Source organism: Diceros bicornis, chromosome 10 (genome assembly GCF_020826845.1).
Source record: "Diceros bicornis minor isolate mBicDic1 chromosome 10, mDicBic1.mat.cur, whole genome shotgun sequence".
NCBI classification, from domain to species: domain Eukaryota; kingdom Metazoa; phylum Chordata; class Mammalia; order Perissodactyla; family Rhinocerotidae; genus Diceros; species Diceros bicornis.
In genome coordinates, this window is record NC_080749.1 from 58,791,397 (window position 1) to 58,810,029 (window position 18,633).

The 18,633-nt window shown below is 39.7% G+C and overlaps 1 protein-coding gene across 6 annotated transcripts in view; it reads left to right on the forward strand.

Annotated features, from left to right (window-relative positions):
• The window catches only part of OSBPL6 (oxysterol binding protein like 6), a 202,889-nt gene that overhangs the window by 144,669 nt on the left and 39,587 nt on the right, over nt 1-18,633 (forward strand). For 4 of the 6 annotated variants that reach the window (XM_058549326.1, XM_058549325.1, XM_058549327.1 and 1 more), the window contains 7 exons: nt 621-743; nt 3,528-3,581; nt 4,919-5,032; nt 5,150-5,320; nt 8,189-8,321; nt 14,601-14,704; nt 15,259-15,351. In XM_058549326.1, the coding sequence (XP_058405309.1) occupies nt 621-743; nt 3,528-3,581; nt 4,919-5,032; nt 5,150-5,320; nt 8,189-8,321; nt 14,601-14,704; nt 15,259-15,351 (792 nt within the window). The remainder of the gene's footprint in view (nt 1-620; nt 744-3,527; nt 3,582-4,918; nt 5,033-5,149; nt 5,321-8,188; nt 8,322-14,600; nt 14,705-15,258; nt 15,352-18,633) is intronic. The other 2 variants (XM_058549329.1, XM_058549328.1) reach the window with 2 other exon arrangements.

Here is an 18,633-nt window from a genome sequence, read left to right on the forward strand (position 1 = left end):
AGAATCCCAGAGTGCTGGCCCTATAGTCTGCTGCTCTTTTCGCAGGCTCCCAAGGGCGTGTGTGTCTCAGGATGTGTGTCTTTGAAAGCATGGACTTCTTGGTGTGTGTTTGGCGAGGGGGGCGTTTTATGTGCGCTCTGAAATGCACACAGCCTCCCCGAGGAAAAACAGGTGCCCATAACACTGCTCTTTGGCTTAATAGGTTATGAGCCACTTAGACTGCTGCAGCTTTTCCATTTCTACACAGAAAGCAAGGGCCACACAGTGCTTGAACATTTGTCATGAAAACAGTCTTATTTTAAAACTTTGAAGTGCCCAGAGATTAACTATCTGGAAAAATGCATTTTAAACCTGAGTACAGGCAATTGAAATTCTACCCCAAACTGCAACTCCAGCCCATCTCTCATGGACCCCTATACCTCCAGGTCTACCTGGAAACCCATTTTAACTTCAATTGTAAGTACCTAGCTGTATCTGATGTTAGAATTTGCTCCAGAATGTTGTTCACACTTCTGGTGGGTCAAGTGTTGCCTCAAAAGCAACTTCTACTTAAGAATCTGCTTTAATTGTGTCATCAAGCACCAAGAAACATGTGATTTGTTTTTCTTCTTTTCTCTCAGGAAGCTGACAGCTGGGAAATTATAGAAGGGCTGAAAATAGGCCAAACCAATGTCCAGAGACCAGACAAACATGAAGGCTTTATGCTGAAGAAAAGAAAATGGCCTTTAAAAGGCTGGCACAAGGTAATATTTTCATCATATTCATGTTCAGATCATCTTTGTAAATAGAGAAGATCTTATTTGGTCTTATTAGGTGGGAAACCAAGAGTATGGCTGCATGTGTAAAACACATTTTCAAAGCCTTATTTTAACCATACAGGCTGCAACCTCTTATACCTATTTAAGTCTGAGATCTGTAATATCTGTAGGCAGGGAAAAAATATTTTACATGATATTTAAAATCCAGGTTGTACATGTTGTTGTCTACTCTGCTTTTTTCACTTAAATTAGTATGAATATGTTCTTATTAAACATTCTAAATATGAGATGTTTTTAAAGGCATGCATGTATTCTATTGGATGGATTTATAGTATATATCCCACCATTATTGAACCAATTCCTTATTGCCGGATATGTAGGTTATGTCTAATTTTTTACTGTTAAGATGTTGTGATGAACATCCTTATACATGAATTTCTATTTAATTCCTTGGAATAAATTCCTGGAGTTATTATTACCAGTGCAAATTAAAGGTGGAAGATCACTGATCTTGAAAGTTCGTTTACTGCCCTTTAAAGTGTATGGTTTATTCTTCCCTCCCCTACCCTACATCCTTTTTCCATCTTCCAGTTTTAATTATGGAGAAAATATTTTGCACTACATTATCGCAATTACCTGAGTAGCAAGAATTCTGTGATGCTAAAGGGGAGAAAGTTGTCCTCCATTTTCAGTATGTCTTTGATAGACCAAATTCTTCTACTTGCCACCTCTGCCGATGGATTTCATCTCAGTGCAGATGGATTTGTTGGCTCAAATGGCCTGGTGGTGGCTGCCCGTTGGCCCAAAGCAGGAAAGTTATGGATTATCACATCCTTGAGGAAATACATTTTTTGCAATTCAAGGGAAAGACTTGAAAATTAATGGATGGGAAATGTTGCCCCAATCCCCTGTCTCTGAGGGTGAAACAAAAGCAGGTCAAAGAGGCTTCTGACTAATGTTTCCTCTTGCTTTTCAGAAACCTCCTCAGTCTATCCTGAAGCCATAATATTACCCCAATGCCAGGAATCTCTCTCTACCCTTGTTCTTCCTTGGATTTTGGCCAACTGGCCATATTCCTTCCTAAAATCACCTTTTGCTTTTCATTCTGACCTTGCAATTCCTTCAATCAATGGCCTTGCTAATCTATTCCCCCATGACCATCCTATAGGTTATCTCTGCTAAAATTCTTTGATAGAAATGGAAAAAGAGAAAAAAGAGGTCAAAGAAACAAATTTTATATGAATTGCTAACTTTAATTTAGCACTCTCAGTCCATGTTTCAGCAAAACTGGCTGTGGTTCAACAGCAACTCTTTCTGGACCATACCTTTGAATATTTTGCTATATAAATAGTAGTTCTCCCTCGCATTGCCTTTTCTCCTGGACTCTAATGCCATCAGATATTTATTCAAGCATCAGCCCATTTGATTGCCCAAGTTATGGGCAACTGAGTAATCAAGTGTTTTTCAGCTATAGAGATTTCTTTTTTCCGGTGCTCCTTGCCCCCCAGAACCTGTAACAAAGGGGTTGCAGTGGCCTTCTATGAGTTCTGTGCAGGGTGTCCTCAGGCCTGACTGCTAGCCACCTCAGCAGCTAATGGTCCTGAATCACATAAAAACTTCCCAGCAGAATAATCTTCCAGCAACAGAAAGACTCCCTGCATCTATAGAGACTGGAGGAGGGCACTGGACCCATTGTTTGATTGGCTCCTGGGAGCTGTTTGTTCTCTTGTCAATTGCCCCCGGAAAGGAAGTCAGTAGCAGAGAGTTCCTGAGTGTTTGTGGAGCAACAACGGCTAGATTCATTTGGACTGGACCAGAAGCATCTTGGAGGAGACAAAAATTGCCAAATCTCTCTCTCTCTTTTTTATTTTTACCATTAATGTAGTTCAGAAATAATTTTTTTTTTTTTTTTTGTGAGATCAGCCCTGTGCTAACATCCACCAATCCTCCTCTTTTTTTGCTGAGGAAGACGGCCCTGGGCTAACATCTGTGCCCATCTTCCTCCAATTTATATGGGACGCCGCCACAGCATGGCTTGCCAAGCAGTGCGTCGGTGCGCGCCCGGGATCCGAACCAGCGAACCCCGGGCCGCTGCAGCGGAGCGCGCGCACTTAACCGCTTGCGCCACCGGGCCGGCCCCCAGAAATAATTTTTAATCTCTTTTACTAATAGTGAAATGCGAGCATTTTGCTAAGTAGAGATGCAAGTATATTGCTAACGCTACTTCTTAAACTTTCTAGATAATTCATTATTCATAGATCCGGTCCACTGGTTTCTGTAACAGACATGAGCATTTTCAGGAATTACCCATGGTATCCAGAGAAATGCAGGAGTTTACCTCCAGGATGAAAAATTCCCTGTAGACAAGCTCCTCACAGAATCACTGTGACCTAACCCAGGTTATTCTCATTTCTCACTTGCAAAAGCATCCCATTGTGGTTCATTCAGAAAGTCTTAGCTGCAGGTCCTGAGATTCCCTCCCTCCTCCCACCTCTCACCTGCCCCCCCTTAAGAAAAACCTTGGTGAAAAGATTCCATCCCTATTGGATTATGTGTAAAAGAACCCTAGTAGGTTAAAGGTACAGAACTGGAGCTCTGATTTCCTTACCATTTACTGTGACTGACTGGGGCCAGGTGCACTGAACCCAATACATTTAAATGATCAAATGTATTGATACCTAAATGCCAAGCAACTTTAGACCCACACTTGTGAATGTGTTATATAATTCAAAGTACAGATGGTAACTGGGGCTTGTTTGGTTCTTACAGCGTTTTTTTGTCCTGGATAATGGAATGTTAAAGTATTCAAAGGCACCACTTGATGTAAGTAGCACTCAGGACATGTTTCAAAGATTGATTTAGAATACTGCTTGAAGTGAGTAAACACCATAGTCGTTCAAGCCTTGTGCCATGGTTACCAGCTTTGTGTATTTCTGTGCCTGTGAGATTTAACAAGCTACCGAACTTCCATGTTCCATGGAAGGTGTGTTTTATGCTTATGCTCAGGCTAGCATAAAATCTCAAACTGGTGCATGAAGATTTAATTTAACTATTGTAATGTTTGTTGTTAAAAACAGGGGCTTAGGGCCGGCCCTGTGGCTTAGCGGTTAAGTGCATGCACTCCGCTGCTGGCGGCCTGGGTTCGATCCCGGGCGCGCACCAACGCACCGCTTCTCTGGCCATGCTGAGGCCGCGTCCCACATACAGCAACTAGAAGGATGTGCAGCTATGACATACAACTATCTGCTGGGGCTTTGGGGGAAAAAATAAATAAATAAAATTATAAAAAAAAACAAAAAACAAAAAAAACAGGTGCTTAAACCTAAAAGTGACACATTAATAAAATATCACCCTTTCTGTCTCGGAAAGAAAACCCAAATAGGGTCTTTTTCCTGCATCTCTCAATAAACTATGCTTTATGTGCTTTTTTGAGATTTAAAGCAACCTTTGCTCTTGTCGATGCCCTTTTAAAACCTGTCTTACAAACATCATTTCTATTTTATACATCCTTTTATCTGGGGAATCCCCACTCACTAAAATTATTTTAAGTTATTTTTCTCTAATATAAAAAGTAGTTGTTTGCATGCAAAACTGGAAAATGCCCTTCTTCCTTTCACTGTGATGTAGGGGAAATAACAGAGGGCTCAGATTGCAGTTTTGTCCCCATCCCTTCCATTGAATCAGCTGTGTGTCCCTGATCAGACGAGGGCAGCCAGAAGGAAGAGCTGTGTGCTCTGTGCTCTCTGGCCCCAGCTGCCCAGTTCTGCCCCAGCAGCTGTCTTCTGGCTGATTACTCAGGGATGTTCTGGGTTGTAGGTCAAAGACAGACCATAGTTATTTTAGGAACCACTAAGATATCTTTTTGGGGATAGAAGCTGTGCAATCTAGAATTATGAATAATTGACATTATATGTTATGCCAAAATCTGGAATAAGAGATGAATAGTCTGATTTATTGAAATTGCTGTAAAGTCACTGCAACTTCAACTGTCCTCAGATTAAGGACCTTGACCTCAGAACCGTAACCATTTTCTCCTCGTAAGGGAGGTGTAGTAGTCCATTTCCCATAGAGAAGTTAAAGATTACATTAAGCTTACTTCAGTACAGAAACACATCAAATCGTATATCCTTCCACCCTATTAACTAGTCTTTCCATTTCAGATTCAAAAAGGGAAGGTCCACGGGAGCATCGATGTCGGACTCTCGGTCATGTCAATTAAAAAGAAAGCCCGGAGAATAGACCTCGACACAGAAGAGCATATCTATCATTTGAAGGTGAAATCCCTTTTCAACAGTTTCTCTGCCACTATCGGGGGAAATCACTTGCCTTATATCAGTGGTAAACAGGAGATTGGTTTCACTGTTACGTTCTCCTCTTGTTCATTGTTTTAGGTGAAATCCCAGGACTGGTTTGATGCATGGGTCTCCAAACTGCGGCATCATCGATTGTATCGGCAGAATGAAATTGTGAGATCGCCGAGAGATGCTAGTTTTCACATATTTCCTTCAACCTCCACAGCTGAATCCTCACCAGCTGCTAATGTTTCTGTTGTGGATGGAAAGGTATGACTTTGTTGTATAAAAATCAGCCCAGAAATTGCTTAGAAAATTATGCACACACATAACTAAGTCTCATTTGACAAACCAGAAAGAGAAGGTTTGCTTTGTAAAGTAACCCTCAGATGACAACAGTGACATTTGGCGTCAAAGTTAATCACAAGTATAGATTAGGCAAAAGTGTGGATCACCAAGAGAAGTTGCTTTTCCTTTCTATGAATGGACTATATCCTAATTTTATGTAGCTTTGTAGGAACATTAGGAAGTAGAGTGAACCTTTGGTTAATCAACACCTAGAAATTGATGTCTTCCTGGGCGTTAATAAGAAGACCACAAGGTTTTGAAAATGAAGCTTGCTTTCTTGCCTTGAGCTGTAATACATACATAACCCAGAAAAAGACCAGTGAATTTCCCCATGAAGTCAATGCAAGTGAGCTAAAGAATATGACAGTAATATAAGTAGCGGTCCATTTGAGTGACCAGGCACTGGGTTAAGCATTTGACATTCATTTAAGCATTTGACCATTCATTTGTCTCTAGTTTTGACTATAGCCAAAGCTCAGAGGCAGTAAAGAATTTGTCCAGAAGTCGGATAGCCATTAAACAGCTGAGCCAGGATCTGAATCCACATCTTTCTGTTTCCAAAATCAGGGTGCGTTCCATTATACCAGGTGCCAGACCAAAGGAAGCTGAAGTTGGTCTTTGGGCTATAACAAGAGTTCATGTTGCTGGTGCTGTTTTCTATGTTGCTGAAAAGCTAGGGGTGTTGCCTATTAAAAATCAAGGTTAAGACAACAGGCAGAGAGACAGCTGTTTCTGCCTTTGATTCAATAATTGAGTTCTCTGAACCATAGCCAGATTGCACTGCCCAGGGGTTTTCCAGCTTCCCACTTGGCACCTGATATTGAGAGCAGAGGCATCTGTGAATAAGCTGGCTGCCACAAGGAATTGGGTTCAAGAATGTTTCGGTGACGATTTTGCTTTTTTTCTGTTTTTTATATAGGAATAAATGTAATACATGTATCCAAGTTTCCTTTGCAAAGCATTGAAAAACCTCATGGACTAACTGAAAGACTAATCAAATCAGATTAAATTAAATACTGCTGTATTCAGTTTTTTCTATCTCAATGGAAATTACTTAAATAATTTTTGTTAAATCCCATTAATTGTATTTCACAGGGCTCTCAAACCTTACATTATTTCATTTTGGTTGCAGCCTTGCCAAGGACTGTTGAATCATCTTTCTCCTAGGATTAGTGTGTAGGGTTAGCCCTAATATGAACCAGTTCTGAGATGAAAGGGAACGAACCAGGAGGTGGAGGGGTTAGGAAGCAGGGCACTTACAAAATGACCCAATGCAAGATGCTCAAGATAGTCTTCAGGTTTCTCTGGGCCTCTTGTTTTCTCATCACAGAAGAGAATAAGTCCCAGAGTTAGTCCAAATTAAACAAAAAATGTATTCCAGAGGGATATTTTTAAAATATAAATGTTTAATTCTTTGGTTCTCCCAGCTTCTGCCTGCGTCTTTGGCACAGAGTGTTGATCAAAGATGTATTATTTTCATCCCTTGTGTTATTTATTAAGTTACTTGGGTGATATCCGAGAATGGAGAACTGAAACCAAATCCTCCCCGCTGTTTGCCTTAGAATAAGAAAGCTCTTCAACTCTGATTTTCATAAAAGATCTATTGCTCTAGTTATGAATGACATCCCTCTAAGATCTAACTCAGTGAAGGATTTCCGTTAAATTTATCAAAATGCAGTGAAGAGTGAAAAGAGCTTTTTATCAGTCTGCTTGCATTCTAAGTATCAAATTATGACACTCCTGAACGTTAATTTGTTTGTGGCCTTGTGTGGGTAACAAATAAGTCTGAGTTTGCTAAGTATGTGCATCATTCACTTCATAATGATTTAGAAGAGACACAATCAAGTGTAATTGAATATTAGGGTTAAATATGAAGTTTTCAAGTTCTTTCAGCTTTTTGGGAAATAAGTTGCTGCTTTTTTCACGAAGTGTTTACTGCACTCACTTTAGTGTCTACATACTTCATCCGACTTTAATTTACTTCACATAAAATCCCTTTAATGGAAAGTCTATCGGCTATAGATAGTAACTTGCGAAGACTGCCTCTTTATGTATTATAATTTTCAGCGTGCGTTCAAAGCATTGCAAGGTTGCTTGCTGGTGGATGCTGTATTTAGGAATCACATGTGGCTGATGAGACCTTGAGCTGATCATAAGGGTACAGAGACCTTTGGAAAGGAAAGGCCTTCAATCACAAGTGAAAAATACTGCAATAAGGACACTGTGTCAAATACAACTTACTGAGTAACTTAAAATTATTGGGAATTTGGATTGGCAGGTCCTTGTGGGTATCAGACATAACATAGTGACATGTTGTCCCCTTCATTGTATGGTGGAGATAGCACCCTAATGAGAGTGTTGTTATTGTTTATGAATTTTGGCTTCACTGAGCAAGTACCACATTCAGCCAAGAGGCTTCTTCCATATTTTGAATGTGCCCTTTCTTCTCTTTTTTTTTTTTTTTTTTGTGAAGACCAGCCCTGAGTTAACATCCGATGCCAATCCTCCTCTTTTTGCTGAGGGAGATTAGCCCTGGGCTAACATCCTTGCCCATCTTCCTCCACTCTATATGGGACGCTGCCACAGCATGACTTAACAAGCGATGCGTCGGTGCGCACCCGGGATCAGAACCAGCGAACCCTGGGCCGCAGCAGCAGAGCGCGTGCACTTAACCGCTTGCGCCACCGGGCAGGCCCCTGTTCTTCTCTTTTTTAATGTTACTTGTATTTTTTTTAATCACTTAAATGTCCTGTTTCTGCTTACCCACACACTTCTTTTTGTTCATTGTAGGTGCAACCAAACAGCTTTCCATGGCAGTCCCCTTTGCCATGCAGCAACAGCCTCCCTGCCACCTGCACGACCGGCCAGAGCAAAGTGGCAGCCTGGTTACAGGACTCGGAAGAAATGGACAGGTGTGCAGAAGGTCAGTTCTTGCCCAGTGTGGGCTCTCAGGATAAGCCAGAAAAACAGAAACAAAAGAGGTGAATTGTGAGTGCTGTACCCGTCACCCCCACCCCTGGATTGCTTCCACCTTTCTTTTTTTTTATTTCTATACACTGGATCCTTCTCCTTCCCATGACTCAGCTTCTTACCTGCTGATTCTCCTGCACCCTCACAACTACTGAATCTGGTTTCGCCCTTATCCTGACTTCCACCCGCTTCAGCCTTCTCCCTTCGTCTCATTATCAGTTCCCTGCTGGCTCCGATAGCCTCCCACTCCCGGACCCCCAGGCAATCACCCAGAGAAGTGCTGCTTCCAGAGCGCCCTCCACCCTCACTCTTGACTGTCTGCCAGGCCACTTTCACAGCTGCCTTCTCGGCTGCTCCATCTTGCCCACGGAACAAGTGTATGTCTCCTGACAACCTAGCAATAAACAGCACAATTACACTGCATCTTATATCCACAGTTACCTGTTAGCCGTGCTCCACTATGGATTAGTTATTAAATATTCTGAACTTATACACGATTCCCTCACTCTGCATCATACATGATTCCCTTACTCTACCATCTCTGGGCCTCTTAATCTCCAGAAACTTTCCCCTTCCTTGTAATTAGCCTGAGCATGTTGATCCAAGCTAGATCCTGTCTACAGGTCAGTTTTCACTTGACCTTCAAAAATAAGGAAAACAGGGATAACATAGGAAATATTTAATAAGGCAAAATTGATTTAATTTTTAAAATTATTTTGAGGTGACGTTGAGCCTAACTTTTTTATATAAATGTTTTTCTTCTGTGAAATTATGGTGAAAGTAGATATTAGATTTTGTTTTTTATGTCCTCATTTAGAAAAACTGAAATTTGGCGATCTGTGTTGGTCCCCCCAACCAAAAAAAATTTTTTTGGTTCTATATGTGTGTGAACTCAAAGTCTGCAGCATTTTTATTAGCCCTCCACACATCCCAAACTCAATCTTTATGTGAAAATATGATTTTAAAAGGGATGTTATATTCATAAAGCATGTCCAGCTGACATTCTATTAAAAGAGTTTTACTTGAATGTATTCACAAAACATACAGACGTTAATTATTAACTTCAGGTTGGGTAAAGAAGGTAAACCTCATTTTCCCAGGACATTGAAGGTTCGCCTCAGCAGCAGTTCTGGACATTTCAGTCTCTCCTCTAACTTCTGCAGCTTCCTACACGCTCATGGCATTTAACCCAGTTGCCTACATTGCTGGAAAGATTCAGACCATCCACTGGGGCAGAATCCATTCATGTGACCAACAGGAAGAGACACTGGCTTTGACGCCAAGGGCCCTGGCTGGTGGGGGAGGGAGGGACACAATTGTCTCCCTGGTGACTCAAATCCTCTGTGGCCCATCCCCTGTGCCCTCTCTCCGGTCTCAGGAGTGCTCCTCCTTCTCCCCAGCCTGACTGCTCTACCTGTGTCCTCCGTCCTGCCTTTCTGTCTTCTTGCAGGATTTCGTGCAATAATTATCTCCTCTCCTGGGGACAACCTCGTCTTTCTCACTTCACTTGTTCCTGCTCTCTGCCCATAGACTCCAGCTTCTCTCCTGTAATTTGACTTTGTCCTTTTGGCTCTATGGAAAAGGCATTCTTGGTAGCAGGAAGCCATCTGATTTCTGCTGTGTTCTCAGGCCTCATCCTCTGGTCCGCCCTGCGGGACCTCCTCTAATGAACCTCCTCCCTTAGGCCCCATGAAGTTCTCCTTTTTCTCTACTGCTCCTCCTCTGCTTTGCTGGGATTCTCCTCTGGCCAGCCTTGACTGTGGCATGATCAAGATTCAGTCTTCTGCTTTCAGCTTCAATAATAGTAACTATAGATTATTGGATGCTCAGTATGGGCCAGGCTCTGAACTGAGCACTTTACATATATGGTTTTATGTGAATCTTCACATAGTACCAAGCAGGAATTATGAACCATATTTTTATAGATAGGGAAACCAAAGCTCAGAGAGGTCAAGTAACTTGTCCATGTTACACAGCAAGTACTTGGCAGAACTGGAGGGCTAAACCAGGCCAACTTGATCCTAATGACTATGCTTTATGTTCTGGAGATGACAGGCATGCTTAGAGTTTCAACTGAACTCTGTTTTGATGATGAGAGTCGTGATGGTGGTGGTGATATGATGATGGTGGCAGTGGTTCTGGTGGCAGCTAATAGGTATTGGGCGTTTCCTGTGTGACTATTCTAGGTGTTTTATATGCATTAGCTACTTTAATCCTCTCAGCTCCATTTTACAGATGAGAAAACTTAGGTACAGAGAAGTTAGCTCAGTTTGACCAAGTTCATGCAGCAGGTAATAGTGGAGCTGGGATTCACCCTCAGGCGATCTGACTCCAGAGTGTATGCTCCTAATCACTGGACCATATTCCACTCAAAAAGACTGAGAACTCTTTAAATCTCAGATCTCTGTCTCCAGCCTGGGCTGCATTCCCACCGCCTCACCTTGCTGTTGGCCCTTTCTGTCTGTACTCTCTGTTGTACCCCCTTCTCAGCTTGTCTGAAACCAAACTCTTGTCTCTTCACTGAAAATGGTCCCAGCTCCTGGACTTCCCTGTTTCTGTCAGTGCTGCTGTCATAACCACCCGAGACCTCAGCGTCGTCTTTGAGACTGAGGTTCATCCAGCCGAGACTGAGTTCTGTTATTTCTTTGCAAACATCCCCCATCCTTTCCACCTCATCTACCCTTGCTCTGGAGTTCCATTTCTGCTTTCCTAACTCAGGCCCACCATTCAGCCTGTCTTTGGGCAGTCGCAGAGCCTCCTGACTGGTACCATCACCCGCAGTCTTTTGCTCTGCTACTCTCTCTCTCAGTGGCTCATGGGAGATTACTGTTCTTGAACATGTTTGCAGCACTGTGCCAGCACTTAGCAGGTGTTATTCCAATGCACTCAGCCATGAGACGTGGGTATTGCTACTATCCCCACTTGCAAATGAGGAAAGTGAAATGCATGGAGGTTAAGGATTTGCCCAAGATTACATAGCTGCCCTAGTGGAGAGATTGGGACTCCAGCCAACCCATATTTGGTTAACCCCAAAGCCAATTCTTTGTCCACTACATAGTGTTCCCTCAAGACTGATGTTTCTTAAAATAGCTTTTATGCAAAAATTCCTTCAAGTGGTTCTCCATGGGCGCTGGGGCTTTAGTCTAAACTACTTAGCCCAGCGTTTAACATCCAGCTGTCAGCTTTCTGGCCCTACCTACCCTTTCACCGTTGCCTTCCATAGGCCCAACTAAACTTATTTGCTATTTCCTGAACATACTCGCATATTCCCACCTCCATGCCTTTGCACAGGTTGTTCTTCCTAACCTGCGGTACCCTCTGCCCTTCTCCACCTTCCTATTTTGCTGAATCCTTTCCATCAATCCTCCTGAAACAGAAAAGATTCCACTTTGTCTTTTAAGTCTGCTCTGCTGACCTCAAACAACATTCCTAAACTTCCACAACACTTTTTTTTTTGGTCTATCCTGATCCTTTCATAGAGTCCCCAATACTGAGGTTGGGTGTATTTCAAAAGTTCATCATGTAACATCTTCTTGAACCCATAACATATCTGATTTATAGTGCTAATACTTAAAGTAGCTAGCTATTCATAGATCTGGACTTACATCAATCCAGATCTTCTCAAGTACATAAGGGAATTGCTTGGCTCTTAGAGAGCATTTTTTTTCCATAGAAACAAAATGTTAAATTAGTATTTTATATGCCATCTGTATAAGCAGTATATGCCATCTTTAAAGATGAGTATGTAATAGTTCAACATCCAAATTGTTTACTGTGTACATTTTTTTTCACCAGAATGTAAATTCCATGAATCCTACTTGATTGCTATACTGCCTGTGCTTAGAACTGTGCTGGGTACACAGTGTCTTCCCGATCAATGGTACCTAAATGAAATAATAAATGGATAAGTTTGGATAGACCTTAATTTATTTAACCATTCCACAGTTGGACAGCCTGTTTCTTTTTGGAACAAGGTAGGGCATGATGGGAAAATTAGTAAACTGCTAGATATTTAAATTTTTAATTTTTCACTATTATAAACTATCCCAAAAGTCCTTTCTTGGGATAATTTTTTCCCCAAGTTTCTAAAATTAGATTTAATCTTAATTTAATGAAATTCTAGAGATTTCTTTTTTAAAAGGTATTTTTATTGTCTTGGGCAAATCTTTATAATCCTTATATACGGCCAGACACTTAGGCAAGCAATGAAATCCTGTGCAGGATTTCATTTCTTTCATATTTCAAATGATAGAAGTGATGAGGAAAGGTGTGGCTTGATCCAGGCTAAGGCCTAGCAGTATGATTAAACATACTGTGGTCAAGACTCCGTGAAGACCATTTCCGGTTTTCACAGAATTGTCTCATCTACCATCTCAGCTGCTACTCTAATCAGGAAGATGAGAGAGGTAAATATTACTGTCACCACTTGATGGGTGAGGAAACTGCCACTGAGAAATGTAAAGGAAATCAGCATCTCCTGACTCAAGTTTTGGGTCCTTTGCCTTGAATCGAGTTCAGTCACAAAGTTCTCTTTTCATTCTGTTAGAAAGGGTTCTAAGCCCCATTTCTAGCTTTCTGTGCTACCTACATACACCATTTGTGTAGAATCATCACAATTATTAAAAAGTACGAATGTAACATTTACTGGAAAGAAGGTTCAACGGATAGATAATGTTAGATGATGTCCCTACCAGCACGGTGCTTATGATGCGGTTTGTTCTTTAAAAGGCAAGTTAAAATGGAGGTCCTTTCTAGCCGTCTCCTTTCTCCTCTTCCCTCTAATCCCTTCCTCCTTCTCAGTACTTTACTCCCTCATTCTTTCCCTTTTGTCTTCTATATTTCCTACCCTTTCAAGCCACTTTACCTTATGTTCTTTGTGGAAGAGATAGGGGGGTGGTGGAAGGGCCCTGGCCTCATTAGTACCTACTCCCTTCCTCCCCCTTCCATTGGATGCTTCCTTCCATTGAGGGCTGAGAGTTCCCCGGAAGAACAACAGCAGCATTTGAACAGCCCACCCAGCCTCCACCCAGAGGCAGATGCTGCTAAGAGGAAGGACCTGGGTGTGGCCTGGCCCCGGGATGAATTGCTGCTGCCTCACCTTCCATAGACTGTGCAGAGATTCTGAGTCCTATCTAAAGACCTCATAGCAGTTATCCCTCTATTTTATTTTATATCCACCAATGTTTTGATCCAGCTAATCTTTATCAGTATTTAACAGCGATATTTTGCTGCCTATACTGTATCTGTAACAATTCAGATCTTTGAGATTCAATGAGAAACAAAGATAATATAAGGGAAATTTTCACCAACTGCCACAAAAATAAGAACAACCGCTTTATAATTTAACAGATTTATAGACATATCCTGTTGCAGTCTCTTCATAAACAGTACTCATGCAAAAGCCATCACATAACTGGGAAGCATGTTCTAAATATTTAATAATTGATTAAATAATGCTAATAACCCACTATTCTTACCTGTATTTAGTTTCATATACTAAAGGTCAGTTTTTTGAGTGATAGTTTATTATACAGATCTTAAAAATTCTCTCTTGTTCAAATACATCAAAAAATTAAAAATAAAATGAAAAATCTCTCTTTATTCTAAACATTAATTCAAACAGAATGAGTTTCATGCCCAGATGATACTGATGTTGCTGTGCCAGGGAACACACTTTGAGACTCTTTGGTTTTGTTTAGTATAACGTCTCTAATAGATTTTCAAGTAATCATTCATTTCAACATTGTTAGTGAGCTAAATTAGAGATAAATGTGTTTGTCTGACTTGATAGTCCATCTTATTTTTCTGAACTTGACTTTGACTCCATCCAAATTCCAAGCAGCCACCTTGTAAACTATTTTCAGAGCAGGTAGGCAGGTTCCTAAGTTCAAAACCATACAGCCTCTGAAGTTCCCTCGATTGTGCTTCTTATGTGACAAAGGCCACCTGAGCAGGAGAGGGAGCATGCACGATGTCACTGAGATTTTGATGGCTCTCTGCCCTAATCACTGTTACTTTGTAGGAGTGGGCTTTGAAGTCATCTAATAATCAATGATTTTATGGTTGTAAACCGGAGAAGGGTCTATTGTTTCATTTGCCAATATCATCATTATATAGATATGGATCTGCCTGACCATATGTGCCAGAATTTGGATTGACTCCCTTTTAATACCATCACCTCCACTCCAGTGGTGCCCAGTTCTAACATATTTTTATTTCTGATTTTTATTAGACCTTGCACACTGCCAGTCAAACCTTGTGGAACTTAGCAAACTCCTGCAAAATTTGGAAATACTTCAGAGAACTCAGTCAGCACCTAACTTTACTGACATGCAGGTAAACTCATTACTGCTGCTGGTGAAAGGACCTGAAGATATTAACTCAGAATTTTTACTGGATTGTTCTATGAGTATATGAGGTAACATTTAAAGGGAAACAACTACAATACAGATTAATTTATATTCTGGAGTTATTCTTAACATTTTTGAATCTTGGTGTCATTGTGTCAAGATGTCTATTTTGAAATATTTTACATTTAAATACAAACTAACTAGAGAAATATCTGAATTGTGTTGCATTAGAAATGATAGCTTTTGAAGATATCTTAGATACTCTCAGAATTATTGCCATCTTTTTGCATAGAAAAAAATGCTAAAGATGTATAATCCTGTTTTCATTTTGTATAGCAGACAAACATATTTTATGATTAGGTTCTTGTCTCTGCTTTTAATGCCCACTATGCCTCAGATAGGCCTTTCTCTCCTGAGTGGTATGCTTAAGATGTCTAACAATGATTCTTTACTAACTTGCTGTGCTCTCTTTGTCTATATCTGTATCATCTGTGTGAACTTAATAATACTTTGTTGCTTTTAACTATTTGTGTAATGTAGGCTAACTGTGTAGATATTTCAAAGAAAGACAAGCGGGTCACAAGACGATGGAGAACAAAAAGTGTCAGCAAAGATACAAAAATACAACTGCAGGTACAGACTTTACTTTTCCTTCATTCATATTTTTATGTACTTTTAAAATACTCATCTTTATATATCAGTTCATGGAAGTTAAAAAGTTTACAGCAGCTTAACTGCTTTAAAGCCAGTGCTTTTCAGACTGAGTTATATTATCTAAAATACTAGGAAATCTGTTCTTACTCTGGCGTAAGTAAAAAGAATTTAAAAGAAAGGTTAAAATTATTTAATATGGCTGTAAAGTGACATTTTCATTCTCATTTATCACCTTTGAACCATTAAAATGTATTTTAACAAAAAGTCACCTTAAAAATCTAAACTAAAAATCCAAAGGGTTGTAATGAACATTCATTTATATATACCAGATCTTAAAAAGAGCTTTTTATGTGGTAGCTTTGTCCAAACTTTTATCTATCAATAAAAGGGTGAGGGCTGCAATAGATTGGAAATCAACAAATCTGAGTTCTAGTCTAATCAGTGTGATTTCCTGGCAGTATAATTCCATGCATTTCTTTTAAATTTTCTGGGCTTCTATTTGCTCCTAGGTAAAGTGATGCAGTTAACTTAATGATCTCTGAATTCCCTTTCAACTCTAAAATTCTATGATTCTATAAAAATAGATATTATTTGGCCATCAGCAATCACTTTTCAAATCTGACCTAAAGTCTTAATGGTTCATGATAAATTTACTTGAAATTTATTTTAAATAAGTTATTTAGTTAAAATGAATGGTTTTAAATTTTTAAAGTAAGAATCCTCTTATATTATTGCATTGCAATGATACAAAATATGGTAAATGCCTAAAACCTCTTAAGTCATAAATCATATTACTTTCAGATCTTTACATTAGAATCTCTACGACTCCAATCCTAGCTGCATATTATAAAGGACTCTTGCCCTACACAATCAGAATTAGACTTATGATTTTTCTTTACTTTTTATTACACTATAAATCAATTTATATTCTAATACAAAGGTAAAAGGAACTGCTTTTGCAGAATTCTTCAATGTCTTCTAAATAAATAACAATAATTCTTTAATCCTGATTGTACTGATAACTTTCTTTGTTTTGTAATTCTGAATGTGTAAATAACAAACTCTTTGTTGCTTTGCATGCTAATCTGATGTACTTGAAAATAAATTTTCATAAACACTAAAGATCCATGTTTTTTTATTTAGAATCTCCACATTCTATGAACACAATTTTTCGTGTTCTTTTGTTCAATATGTTTTTGTGTGTTTTCCCTTCTGTTCAGAAAATTAATCCTGTAGAGACAAATGTGCCAAATGACTTCACAAGAAAATTACCTAAAATTGCTTTTGGCCATTTCATCTGTTTTGAGCACGTGATTGTCTAGTTTTGTGGTTGTTTTTTGTTTTGTTTTGTGGTTGTTTTTTGTTTTGTTTTGTTTTTTAAGCATGGTATCTATGGTTATCATAGCCAGGAAAAAAGAACCATTATAAATAAAATAATTGAAGAAGGCCAGAGTCATAAGAACATAGACACTTGTGGACAGATCTTGTTTTTATAAGGTGTGCCATTGAACAGATTCCTGTTCACAGCTGTTGTTTTGAATAGGCTGGTTCTCAGGGAGCCTGAGCGAAATGCCCCTGGCCACCCTGCTGCGGCCGTGAGACCCACCATAGTCCCCATGTCACTCAGTTTTTTCTGAAGGAAACAGAATGCAGCTCTGAATAGCCCTCCTAGTCACAGGCTGTGCTTTTCAATGTGCAGAGAGTTTATGAAGATTTTTTTGAGTCATCAGAAGAAATTGTTCAAAAAGCAGGAAAATATTCTTCATTTATACTCTTGTCACATCTTTGGGTGATTTGTTCGTTGGCTTTTAAATTTTTATTTATGCTCTTTTCCTTTGTTTTTGTTTTGCCAAAAAGTAACAAAATAGCCCTTGTAATTCTAGTTTAATTATTTTTGAGGGAAATTGAAGTCATCTCATCCCCACATTCAAAGAAAACTTTGAACTTTGAAAAGTAGGTGATTTAGTTCCAAATCCAATTGGAAATAAATAGACTTAGGGGTGGCAGTAAGCTATTAATCATTCCCAGATAAACCCCACTTCCCCTTGAACAGGTAAAACAAAAGGTATTGTAGAGTGAATGCTGCTGAATTTGGTACCATCCCTCGACCTTTTCTGCTTGCCCAAACCAACAGGCCTTCCAGGATCCCTTAGGATCCTTAGGCCTTAGGATGCTCATTCTCCATTACTGAGAAGTTACTTGGAAGTTTCTCCAACATGCACACTTGGCTGGGGAACCATAGAATTAGCCAGGGATGACTATGACCTATATAAATGTCATTACTCATCAGTATTTTACCTACAGAAAGGCATGGCATTTATTTTTACTGTAAATTAAACATACCCACCACCTTTTCCCACCCTAATACACAGGTTTTTCCCTCCTGTTTTAAATGTTCCTTGACCATGGGAATTCCATCTGATGGTGCCAAGTATTTGTGTTGAACCCATAATCATCTCACTACTTGAACCACTTTCTCTGATGGTCATTGTTGCAACCAACCTGAGAGGCTTTTGTAGTCAGTGGCTCATTTTTCATCCTCTCTATTGTTTGGAACTTTCAGTACACCAGCCCTTTGTGAAGGGACCTAGACTGTCTGGTGGTGGTGGTAGTTATGGTTATTGCTGTTGTTGTTATTGATGTTGTTTCACTGAACTTTGCATTCAGCATTCTGTAGTAGTTGTCATTTTGAAATAATTATAAAATAGACCATTTAAAAAATTGACCTCAGGAAAGTAAAAATGAAGAACATGTTATAGTGGCCGTTTGATTACTTGTTCTTACGTAGGTTAAATTGTGCCCTTGATTTGAATGTGAAGGTTAAATTTTGGACCTCTATGGCCATATTCCTACTGGAAGCCATTGAGAAGCTAGCCTCAGGAATCCATTGTGTAACTCATTGAAGGCAACGTTGCCCTAGGAGATTCTGTAGAATTACCTTTTAGAAAAAAGTCTTCTTGTCTCCCGAAACTTCAAATTTCTGGTTCTAATAAAAATCTCAATATTGTCATTATGCAGTAACAGTTTGGCTGTGTTAAATTAGGTAGAGGAGGGCAAGAAGAAAATAATTTTATAAGGGCTGCTGTAGAAGAGAGAGCTGCTGGATTTCTGAAGTTGCTAATAGCATGAATTAAATACTAGATCCCTAGATGTTGGGGAGAATGAGGTCTAGTAGGAAGTATGGAGTAGCAAATAAGTGATCTGGTGTCATTCATGTGTAGCTACCCTAGATCTTCTTTTTTTTTTTATTCCTCAAAAACA